At 39.4% G+C, this 12,618-nt stretch overlaps 1 protein-coding gene and 1 long non-coding RNA gene across 3 annotated transcripts in view; both read right to left on the bottom strand.

The window, feature by feature from the left end:
- Positions 1 to 11,318, bottom strand: part of LOC101163727 (kallikrein-7) — a 93,849-nt gene extending 82,531 nt beyond the window's left edge. The window contains exons 1-5 of one of the 2 annotated variants that reach the window (XM_011473837.3): positions 11,177 to 11,318; positions 10,964 to 11,108; positions 10,734 to 10,866; positions 10,305 to 10,559; positions 9,839 to 10,223 (exon numbers count right to left, since the gene is read on the bottom strand). In XM_011473837.3, the coding sequence (XP_011472139.1) occupies positions 10,056 to 10,223; positions 10,305 to 10,559; positions 10,734 to 10,866; positions 10,964 to 11,108; positions 11,177 to 11,234 (759 nt within the window). In that variant the 5' untranslated portion in view covers positions 11,235 to 11,318 and the 3' untranslated portion in view covers positions 9,839 to 10,055. Of the gene's footprint in view, positions 1 to 9,838; positions 10,224 to 10,304; positions 10,560 to 10,733; positions 10,867 to 10,963; positions 11,109 to 11,176 lie in introns of those variants that run through there. The other variant, XM_020702237.2, reaches the window with a different exon arrangement.
- LOC110014921 lies at positions 507 to 5,873 on the bottom strand. The gene is made up of 2 exons (XR_002873164.1): positions 5,391 to 5,873; positions 507 to 973 (listed from the first exon to the last, which is right to left on the bottom strand). It is a non-coding gene; the product is annotated as an uncharacterized LOC110014921 (long non-coding RNA).
- Positions 11,319 to 12,618: the final 1,300 nt, after the last annotated feature.

Here is a 12,618-nt window from a genome sequence, read left to right as displayed (position 1 = left end):
GGAACTGCATTTTACTCTTTTCTCCTGTTTCAGAAACGGGAGAAATGTGTGGTTAATTCATCACATAGAAGCTAGCTGTGGGGCTCAGTGTGCTGACATCTTCCTGTCTGTGGTTTTTTGCAGAACGGAACAATTTATTTTTTAGAATCTTTTGTCATTTAGTCTTTTATGTCTGTTGTGTGTTGGGGCTCCGGCACAGAAAAAAATAACTTGCTAAAAGTAGAAGCTTCATGTTTTTATCTCTTTTCCTTCCCAGACTTCCTTTCTGACTCTTTTCACCTCATGGTGGGGTGGTTGTCTTGATTTTACATGTTAAGAAGCTCAGTTCTGACATTTTAACCAAATGTTTGATTCGTTTAAAGTCAGACAGAAGCTCTTATGTTTTGTATAATCCATACAAAAAGTCACTTCCGAAAAGTAAATCATATATTGTCGTCATGGATGTTCAGAAGCAATCATCACAGGTTAAAATTGTTAACTTCTAAAAGGAAAACACTGTACTTTTGTTTGATTCATGTTTTTCTATTCGTCACATTTTAAATGTAAGTACAAGACAGAAAAAAATGTCAATGGGAAGCTAACTTCACAAGATAAAAATCCCAAAAAATCCAATAATAAGCAGCGCTAAGAATGTGAAAGTTTTGGTAGTGAGTCTTATATTAAAACTAGTAAATGAAACAGTTTCTGATTGATTGTAGCATTGTAGAAGTTAACACAATAAAAAATTCACAGATTTATCAATCTCATTACTAAAATGATAAAATAAATAAACAAAACAAAGACAGTTAAGTCACATGTTTAACTAAACATTGTGAGCATTAACTAGTCAACTGGAAGAGTGGAAAGAAGCAACATTCAACAGTCCTTTTGCTTGATGATCTCCTCTGCAGGTAAAACTGCTGAGCAGATGTCGGCTTTGGGTATATTTATTGTAGAAATGTCAAAAGCCATCTTGTTGGTCACCAGAATTTCCCTGTGAAGACAAAAAGGGGGACTTGAGGCCTCATTTGTTCGAATAGGTTGAAAAAGCGCAGACCCTGGAAAAAGCATCCCGGTCATGTCTTCATCTGCACAGGTGATGCTGTTTGGAAAGTTCTTGCATTCCCTCAGCTTTTAAGAGACTCTGCAGTTGTTTGCAGCCTGTTGATGGACCAACAGACTGGTCGGTTTTAATAATCAGGAGATGTCTTCTCAATACACTACTCACCAATTTTAACTGCATCCCCTTAGCACACACACACCCTTTACCCCTAAAAATATACACTCCAACACAAACACACATACATCCACACACACACACACACCCTCACAAACACACACACATGCATTTTACAAGGAAGGTGGGACCTCGGACCATCTGTCCCCTAACCCATCCCTGGTAGGGGCTACCGGACCCTTGGCAACATGTCCATTGGGTGCTGGCTTCCTGGGCCCGACAGCCCTCTCTCCACTCAGGGAGAGGGATCCCTGAGCTTTCTGGCAATAGAGGTAAGATCGGGCCTAAAAAATCCAGCCCGACCCGACACAGGCCCGCGGGCTTTAAAGCCCAACCCGGTCCAAACCCGACCAAACTTGATTTGCAGGCCCGAGCACAAAGCAAACCCGAAATTTCAATTCATCCCATAGTATTTTTGGCAGGAAAAAAACTCGCCAGATTTCTTAAAGGTAAAATAATCTACATATTTTTATGATCATGAAAGTTGTTTTCTTTCGAACAGAGAGTGGTCGCTGCAGCCGCGCGTGTAGTCAAGCTTGCTGTTGTGGCATAGAGTTCCGCCGGAAGCTGTGCGCATAGGTTCCTCCCTACACGATAAAAACATTTGCACCATGAAATAATCAATGAGTTATATCACTAGAGGAGACATCACGTGGTTCCTCATGGGAGGAGAGCACCGCCATCTTGGTGAGGTCAAGTTACTGCTGAATGCATGTGAACACATTTTGTGCATAATGCCAATTCATTGTGCGGGTTTCAACTGCCAAAATCAGAAAAACGAGTCCATGAAGGAGGAAGGTATATCATTTCACAGGTAAGTATTTTAATTTCTTTTCTTTTAAGGCTGCAGGGGCTTCATTAATAGAACATATGTTGACATGCATGATGATGCAGGGCTATTATCAACATGCTGCATGATGTTGCATGATTTATTTTGCTGTCATTATAAATGTACATTTTATTTTGCTAAACCCAGTGGCGGTTCTACCCTGAATTACTCCCCGGGCGAGACCCTCCCCAGGCGCCCCCCCCCCCCCCCCCCCCCCATAGTCACAACAGAACTTTGTTTGTCTTTGTCAACTGACATGTTTTATTGTCATTGAAATTAAGAAGTGGATACAAAAGATGTCAGAATTCTGAACAGCATTATAATAGTTATCAGAACACGAAAAATAAAAGACCATAAGCAATGCAAAAATACAGTTAGCTAAGAAATATTAAATCAATATTAAATAAATAATTTAAAATAAATATTTTAAAAACATTTATGAATTGGAAATTTAAATGTTCATGTTCTATATCGATCTCTACTTCAGAGAAGAAAAATTAGCTCATGTTTTCCGTCTTCAATCCTTTGATTGGAACATTTTTAGTTATGACCTGTTGAATTATGTTTTGTCCCCATAGATTTGCAGTAAATGGTAAATATTCATTTTTAAAACTACCTACAGATTTATGGAAATTCTATTGGCTAAAAATATAACCCCACATTTGTAAAACAAATAAAAAATAAACTTCATATGCAGGCTCAAAATTAACCCCTAAATCCCCAGTTAAATGTCAAAAAAACATTGGGAAAACGTTTAGGCTGTCACAAACGATTATTAAATTTAAGACCAATCTCAAATTATTTGCCCCATTAGCATCTTATGGCAGCAGCAGCAGCATGCTGTGTAACCATCACAGCTTTTTTAACATTATGAACTAGTATACAACAGCAAAACACAACAAAACCTTTGTGTTACAGCAGAGCAGACAGACACATGAATCATAATGTTACAAGTTAAGGCAGAGCAAATTTTTAAGAATAAAATCTAAAAAAAAAAAAAAATGACGCTATTTGCAACATTTGGGCCTACTTAAGTGTTGGTCATCGACCAAAATAAAGTTTTCATCGGCAACGTTGTTGTAGGGCAGGTAGCATTAGAATTTGGAACAAACATGCATCAAGCTGTGAGGAATTACCCTTTTCTTTATCTCTTTTCTCCTCTTCTTCTTTTCTTTTCTTTCTAAATTGGGCACCAGATGGCTTTGACCTTTTTTTCTCCATATTTTAGATGTTTTTGGCGTTTGTTTGGCATAAAGGTCCTCACGTCACGAAGAAGGCATCAAGTCCGTCGACTGAACCAACTGTCACCTTAGTGACAGCATTGTTTTGTGTTGCCATTTTTTCATTCGGGCATTTAACACAAAATTAACCCAAAAAAGCAGAATATATTTTCTATACCTTTATTAAAGTGTAGGTTATAGAATGTCACCTTATGACTGACTTATAAAAAGGTTTTATGAAGTAGATTCAAACCCCCCCCCCCCCCCCCTTGTCCCCACCTAGCCACTTAATTTGGAAGCGTCCCACAATTGAACTGATTCCCCGCACCCCCCCCCCTTTCTTCACACATTTTCAGCAGGAGCGCGTGCAGCTATAGCCAGGGGCGCTGATTCGCTACATGACGGCGCAGTCGGAGTTTTTACTTTTATTTTTTTCATCAAGCCCGCGACCGTCGCCTCCCCTGAAAGATGAGCCCGCCAGGTTTTGCGCATGCGCAAACGCGGTGGCGCTCCGTGCTCCCCCCGCGCCCCCTCCCTTCTTCTTCACACACATTTGTGTCTACTTCTCAAAGACAGGAGAGCGCACAGCTGCGGGGCGAGGGCGGCGGCGCGGCCAGGTTCAGGCTGTTACAAACTCACAAACTGTGACATAAGTAAACCAATAGTGGTGCATATAATATTTTACAAGGGCTGAGCCGCCGGTGCCGCCCCCCTTCAGTTTTCCGCCCCAGGCCACCGCCCGGACGGCCCGTGCCTAGAACCGCTACTGGCTAAACCTATATACAGCATACTAGGCTATTTATACAGATTTATACATTTCTGACTCAGTGACTGAGTCAGGTTTCCAATGGACTCAGACTTCAGGAAAAAGTGGATCTTGGCTATCAAAAGAGTTAACCCAGATGGATCACTGTGGTACCAACTAGTAATACAGTCTGGCTGTTCAAAACATTTGTGGAAACAGATTTTGATAAGAGGCCAGATTGTTTTTTTTAGGGTAAATCTATTGTTGACTTTTGGACTTATTATTATTATTATTATTATTATTATTATTATTATTATTATTATTATTATTATTATTATTATTATTATTATTATTATTATTATTATTAACTTATTGTTGGGTTTTTCTAAATAATTTAAATTGCATGTCAAAGAGGTCTAAAACTTCTAAATGTTTAGAAATTAATTTTAAAAATTCTTTCTAATAATTTTTTTATTTGTAAGAAGTCCTGCAACAATGCATTTTCATTCAAGTTTGAGCTTTTAAGGCTGACTGTTTCTCTTCTTTAACAACAACAAATGATGTATCTATATATACATTATATACATAAAATATAATATATTTATATATATGTATAAATATATTTAAATCTAAAAATATATACAGTTTATAAAAGCTACTTAGACACCACTAAAATCAATGGAAATCAATGTCATGTGGGCGTCGTCGACCTCACCAAGATGGCGTCGCGCTCCGCCACCGTCGGCCAGGCTTCTAAAGCGGGCGTGTCTCCTCTAGTGATATAACTCATTGGAAATAATGCTGGAACACAGAATAAGAGGCCAGACAAAGAGAGTGAAAGAGAGATCTTGATGATGCGCACTCGCTTAATTACGCGGAGAAATACTGCAGCTGCAGCGGTGCGTGTTTTCCTTTTCAGTTCCCCTGTCTTAAGACTTCTTGCTGCTCCGTATCAGGGATACCTAAACAAAATAGATGAGGACTTGTGGAGGGAAGATTACATTCACGACACGTGCACAGAGCTGGAAAAGCAAAAGATAAAGCTCTTTGTACTTAGAGAAAGATGTCTTCTAAAGGTTAAGAGAGTGAGAAAAGAAAAGTTTGTTTAACCGTCCTATTATCCTTAGGTTCAATTTGACCCCAATTCAACGTTTGTCACCAAAAAAAAAAAAAAAAGTTAACCTTTTTCTTTTTAACTTCATATTTCATGACTTTATCTAAATTGATGGAGACAACTGATTAAGTATAAAATTAAGATTTTTTTTTTCAATGTGCTAAACACATTGCATACATTGGTGATCCTTGGGGGGGGTCAATTTGACCCCTGGCTGTTTTAGCTGTGTAAAACCTGTCTGTGAGTTTGACCTAACATCCCCATACCTGCAGGTGCAGAGTTGATTCTTTTGAGTTTTTCACGATACAGAGGCAAGACAGACCCAGATGCTGAAACCCGGAAGGAGGACACAGGTAAGGAGTAGGTAAGTAATAAGGTTGATTTTCTTATCTGACGTGGCTGGGGGTCCTGGCGAAGTTTGTGGTCGTGGCAAGACTTGAGGTTCTGATGCAGAAGGGATTTGTGGTGTGGCTGGAGATCTTGGCGATCTCGAAACCCGTGGCGTGCCAGAAGACAATAACGAAGGCTGGTTCTCTCAGGAGATTTCAGGAATGTAGTAGCTACCCGTGGAAGCGTCTGACTCAGGTGACTCTCGTGGCATGAAATCCTGAGGCAGAAAAAAAAATAAAAAGGATTAGCTATAGAACAAGACAAGGGAACCAGACTAGAGTCTAAGGATAGACTGAGCACCATCAGGGGCAATGAACTGGCTATGAATGCTGGAGCTGGGTCTCCTTAAGTAGAGCAGAGTCTTGATGAGGTGAGTAGTCACAGCTGGTGGAGTCAGGAGCAGAACAGAGAATGAGAACTGACAGAGGCACCATGACAGGGTTGATACATAACAGTGCAGGGGGTGAGGAAAACAACTATTACTACGAGAACTTTGATATTTCTCGCGGTGTGGTGTGAAATCCTGCCAAAATGAGGAAGCCAATGTAGTCTTGTGAGTTGATCACATCCAAGTCTTTCCAACTACACATGCCTCCCATCTAAAATTATCATGTCAAGTAAAATGTTTTCAATTGATTGTTATTTATTCATGTTCTATATATATAATAGAGTTGAACTGTAACACTTGAAGGTCACTTTACTTTGCAGAAAGTCACTTTGCTGCTCCAGCAGACAACAGAATTTCCCTATCGTGGGATAAAGTTTCATCTCATCTCATCTCTCAAATGAAGAGCTCAAATAATGACTGCCTTCAACATGACTGACTGTGTGTCTGGTGGGACGCAGTCTTAAGAAGAAATATGTCTGCAAGGAGCATGCACAAACTCTCTGCACATCCTGTGTACAGTAGTGGAGACTAAAAGTTCGACTCTGGGCATAAAGAACTGTGCAATGGTCTGACTATCTGACTTATATTCTCATTATGATTTTCTGTTTCACACAAAATCATAAAAAAAAGAAAAAGAAAGAAACTCTCTAACTTTATCTAAAGAAGATAAAAATAAGCAACTACATATGTTTAAAAAAGGAAAGGGGTCACTAACATCAGCATATATGTTTATTCTGTGAGAGTCATGAATGTGCGCCTAAAATTAGAAAAGTTTTGGATGAAAATTTTCAAGATCCACTAACTCTAAAACTGAAAGTTTAACCTGATGGTGGCGCTACAGCAAAGGTCATATCATCACCAAAACCAATAGGGTGCAAATTCTTGAGGTATTTCAGTAAATTTGAGAAGATTTGTATAAAAACTTATCAAGATACATTTATTCTAATTTAAAGGTTTGGCCTGATGGTGGCACCAGAGAACAGGTCAACCCACTGATCTGTCTCTATATCACTGTATCAAGGGGTTATTTATGTATTCAACAAATAAACAATGTGACTAACACAAAAAACTTGATTAACAATTTTATGTAAATCATTTTCTGAAGGCAAATATTCCTGGGGTCAAATTGACCCCAAGGGTGAAATATGTGAGTAATATTTAAGGATAAAACGAGGGGTAACAATAAAATCTGAAAGAACGGGAGATTGTTCCAGAACTGCAGTAAGGCTTGTGTGTTTGTGAGTTTCAGTGTGTATTTGTGAGTTTCAGTGTATTTGTGTGTGTGTGTGTGTGTGTGTGTGCGTGCGTGCGTGCGTGTGTGTGTGTGTGTGTGCTCATCATAGTGTGTGTCCCCCAAACATCACGTACCCTCAGCCTGCCACAAAGTACTGCTGAGTTACACTTGTAGCCTTCTGAGGTCAAAGGTCAAGATAGATAGATAGATAGATAGATAGATAGATAGATAGATAGATAGATAGATAGATAGATAGATAGATAGATAGATAGATAGATAGATAGATAGATAGATAGATAGACTTTAATAATCCCGAAGGAAATTTTAAGTGGCCAGCTGCCCATACTTAAAAACACAATCATTCCTAAAACAGATAAAAACACAATAAATTCTCCAAATATCTTGTGATCATTGTTCTGTTTGTAGATTGCTCATTTTGTATTACCTTTATTCCAAAAATGGAAAGTAAGAACCACAAACAAATGGAGAATGTCAAAGTCGTGAATCAAAGTACAGGTGTGAAAATGGATGGAGGTCACCTGCTGCAGTGATGTAAACCCAAAGAACAACAGCATGAACTCCAGCAGCACGATAGAAGAGCAAGAAAAGCCAGAGGTCAAAAGGAAATGCCAAGTTAAAGAGGAGTTCTCCACTAAGCGACATATAAGGAGTTGTCTCATCTTCAAGCTGCCAGCTAACTTTGCCCAGGTGTTCTGATGACATCAATGCCCCCATCTGCATTCAGGAGATGACAGCAGAAGAAGAGCTACAAAACTATCGCAGTAAGCAGTTTTGTCTGGGGGTGGATACTCGGCCTCAGACTTTAACCCAAGGGTGTCAAACATACGGCCCGCGGGCCGTATCCGGCCTGCCAGGTGGTTTAGACCGGCCCACACATGAAGAGTAAAAATCATAAAGATGTTTAAAAAAGAAAGCAAGTTTCTAGTCCATTCCTGTGGCGAGTTATGATTTTTTAAAGAAATAACAGAAATGCGCAATTCCGCCTGCATGCTTGGTATGTCATCAACAGGTTGCAGTGCTGAAAGAATATAACATTCAGAACCACTATGAGACTCACCATACGGAAAAGTTTCACCATTTTCAGGACAAAAAAAAGATTTATCAACTATTAGCTGGACCAAAAAAATAACCATCTGGATTTACTGCAGCCGTGACGACAGTGATGGAGCAGTGACACCTAGCTACCTTATTGCAAACAAGTTGGAGCAAACATCCAATCCATTTTCTGATGGTGAACTTATGGAAAAATGCTGAAGGCTGCAGAAGTCTTGTTCCCAAAAAACAGTCGACCTTAAACGTAAATCTTTCAAGAATTATGACTCCAGACACAACATCTCTGAGGAAACATGGGCAGCCATATGAAGGAATCCAGTCATTTATTGTATTTTCAGTCACTATTGATGAAAACACCAACATCACATATAACTGTGAATATTTATAGAGGTGTTAAAGAAACGTCACAGCGGAGTTTCTTGAGTTGATGGACACAACAACAGCTGATGATAGTCAGCTCTCTAGTTACTGTGCTGGACGATGTTGGAGTGAACTGGTCACATTAAGTAATTTTGGTCACTGATGGCGCTCCATCAAAGGTTAGGAAGAAGGCAGGTGTTGCCACAAAATTCAGGCAGAAACCAGGAAAAGATTCTCATAACAATGAATAATAATGGACATTTCATTGTGTTTTGCGCACTTGAATGACAGTAAATGTGTTAATAGTAAATGTGATCTGAATCCTAATATTGACGGTCTGGCGAAGTTTCAGGAGAGAAAGGAGGTTAACTTCAAACTTTTATGTTCACAAATGTTTGCAAGTTTAATTTAGTTTAATTTTGTCATCGTTTGGACGTTTACATTTTAGGCAGATGTTTCATTTTTTTATGTAGCCCCTCTTGAGTTTATTATCAGGATTGCTTCAGTGTCAGATTTAAAATATTTAGTCTATATAAAATTGAATAAACCAATATTTTTTAAAATTAATTTTATTTAAGATCCATTGGCCTCTGTAAATGAATGTGTAATAAGAAATGATTAGGCTACCATGTTGGTTGAGGCATGTTTTCCAATTGGGTTAAAAAAACAAGAATAAAGCTCTTATTTTGCCTTTACGCTACTGGTCCGGCCCACTTGAGATCATACGGGTTGAATGTGGCCCCCGAACCAAAATGAGTTTGACACCCCTGCTTTAACCCATTTTGTAGGAGTCTGATGAGTTTATCTGACGATGAGAGAAGTCTTGCGAGCGCACACGCTGGCTATATCTTAAAAGTTCCCCCTACAGTAAGTTATCTTCCTCCAGAGTTTTGTTTTACGTCATTAAGATGTCACTTTGACCTCCTCCCTGAGTATGAGGACACACAGAGCAGGTTGTGTGTCTTCTTGTAGGTTCTGGAGGGTCACAGTGAAAGGGACTCATTTGTCAACAGTTTTATTGACATCAGTCTCTTTTAGAAATGTGTTCCTGAAGATTTTCCTGAAGATTTCCAGACAGCCAAAGAGAAACTTGTGGGACGTTATGAAGGTTGTGTCCTGATCCGCGTTTGGAGAACCAGGAAATCCTAGTAAGAGAAAGAAAGAAAGAAAACCTTTTTAGCAGCCATGGTTCCATTGCACCCCAAACAACAGTGGTTCTGAATCCGGTTAGTTTTTTCTTCTTGAACGGTTAAAAAAGAAAAGTCAGGTTTTGTGCATCTTCATTTTTAATCTTTTTAAATGTGGACTCCATGTCTACAACTGTTAGAAATTTCTAGTACATCAAACAGCTGATACTTGGAATGACCTACAAACAGTAAAATCATGGTTTTACTATTTTATTGGCTAAAATGATCAAAAATCTTTGGAAAAAACTGTTCTTCTTTAAAAACCGCCTCTGCTGGAGTTAAACGTTGTTTCAAAGGTTCACATGGGACACATTTTGTTCTTGGTGATGTTGTTGATCCAGTCAACATATTCTCTGATGTCCGTGTAGACGTTGGGCACATCAGGGTATTTGCAGTTGTAGTTTTTGTTAAAAGAGACAATGCCAACAGCTTTGCCATTCCACACCAGAGGACCACCAGAATCCCCCTGTTAAGAGCAGACATCATCAAACATTCAACCCATCATTTATCTGTGATATTTACAAACAGTTTTACTGAGAAAACCAACCTGACAAAATCCTTTGTCTGTATATTTTCCACCTGCACAAATCATATTGGGGGGAAGCTTGCCCCAGCTCTTCTTACAGTCATTGTGATCTATGATGGACACATTCACCACCATCAGGTCATCCACAAGGCCGCCAGTGCTCACCATCTTCCCCCATCCAGCCACAGAGCACACCTGATTTACACTCAATTTCATGTTCTTTTTTGCCAGTGGAATTGTTTTAATGTTCCGTCCCATGGGAGCTTTGTTGGCCAACTGCAACACAGACATTTTCGGTTTTAACTCCTCAGACGGTGAAAAGCGTTCAGTGATAATTCAATTGGAAGAATCCATAGCACAGGTGGGTCCAGCTAGCAGAAATAAGAAAAGCTTAAAACCATAAGCATTTGTTATCAGCAGACCCTCTGGATTACCTAAATGTATACTTACTTTAAGGAGCATTATGTCATAACCATTTCCAACATCACTGTAATTTTTGTGCTTGCATTGGTTGCTTATTTCAATTTTCTTGACATTGCTGTTCTTCCAGTTGTGTCCTCCCAGAATGACGTGCTTCAAACCACTGAAGGATTAGGAATTGGACAGTTATTTATAGTTTTATAAGTCAGAAGCTGATTGACAGGCCTTGATGAGATGATTTGTGAAGTCTAATTCCTCACTTGTCACAGTGAGCAGCAGTGACCACAAAGTCCTCGCTGATGAGGAAGCCTCCACACTCATGACCGTTTTCGTTCTGGACGGACACCATGAACTGCATGGAACCTTCTGGAGCAAGTTCCCCATTGACGATGACACTTCCTTGAACTGTACAATGAAATCAGGTTGCTGTTTAACCATTTGTTGGAGAATTATAAATAAATTCATTTTCCTACCATGTGATGCAGCACAAACCAGAGCAAGGAAAAGCAGAAACTGTCCCAGAACCTTCATGGTGTCAGGAAATCACACTTAAGCTTCAGATGGTCTCTGTCCGACAGATATTTATAGATGTACCGCCCTCTGCTTTGATCAAAGGCCAATCATTGTTTTTATCAGACCACATCCTTTGTGCTGAATCATTGCATGTTTGCAGCTTGTTTCATTTTTCATCAAATGTTATCATTAGTATCAACCAAAAACAGTCTGTAGTTAGTGAAGAACCTTATCAGAATATCAGGTTGTAAGATTTTGTCGATTCTTACAGAACATGAAGCCGTTTTTATCTTTGAAAGCCTCAGAGTGTGGAACATTAGACCGTCACATGTGGTCTGCTGTCATGGATTCCAAATGAGTCACTTTCTGCTTCACCATTAGTTCAGAATGATGCAGCTCGTCTCATCCTTCAACAAATGTAAGAAAAAATGGACAAGATGCACTCTGTTCTTTCTCTGCCTTCTTCTGCGTTTCAGTAGAACATGTCATGTTGGTGGAACATAGACCGTTTCTCCAGAACATATTTGACCTCCTTCAGAAATGTTCTTCTTTCAAAGTTCAAGACACTTTCACTTTCAAACAAATGAGGTCAATTAAAGCGCCAATTTTTTTAACGATATTGTGGCCGCTAAGTTAGAGCCAGATGTCGTCAATAAGCAGTGATTGTCATTGTTCTATGGCAACCATTATCACCAATCAAGAGTGAGCTTATTGGAAGGCCACACCCCTAACACTTGAAATTTGGCTGCATGAGATTTGTCAAACCTTTTACATGTTGGACGTGGGGGACAGCAGGCTCCACCTACTTTTATTGAGGCATCTGATTGGTCAGTTTATAACTTGAATAATTTTAACTACAGAAAAAATATCAGGAAAAAATTAGGATTATCAAGAAACTGTTAAAAAGGTTTTAGATCATAAATGGTTGTTCTGACCAATAGAATGACTGAGTAACAGTTTATTTCTCTATAGAAGTCTGTGGGATTCGACAGGTACTTCCTTTTTAGAACCCCCAGGGGGGCGTGGTCACTCATTGCAGTTCTCATATGCAGTCAATTGTCACGAGCTGTCTTAACTTGGGTGTAATGCTGCTTTAACCCTTGTGCTATCTTAGATGACCCCACCGTTACATTGACGTGTTCTCCCTACCATGACAAAGGTGGATAAAGGTGAAGAGGATTTTATGTAATCCATGGAAACCAGTGAAGATCACAAATCATTGAAGAAAAAAGGTTAAGCGCAATGTCTAGTAGGGTCTAGATGACCCCACTCCCAATGTTAAAGTGCTTAGGATAGCACAAGGGTTAAGGTCTGCATTTTTGTGAACAAGCACACAGAACTACACACTCTGCTATCCACACACACAAACATTAAGTAGTTTGACTACACAAGATCGGATCAT

This window comes from Oryzias latipes, chromosome 4 (assembly GCF_002234675.1).
Source record: "Oryzias latipes chromosome 4, ASM223467v1".
Taxonomy (NCBI): domain Eukaryota; kingdom Metazoa; phylum Chordata; class Actinopteri; order Beloniformes; family Adrianichthyidae; genus Oryzias; species Oryzias latipes.
This window is presented reverse-complemented; position numbering and strand designations above follow the sequence as displayed.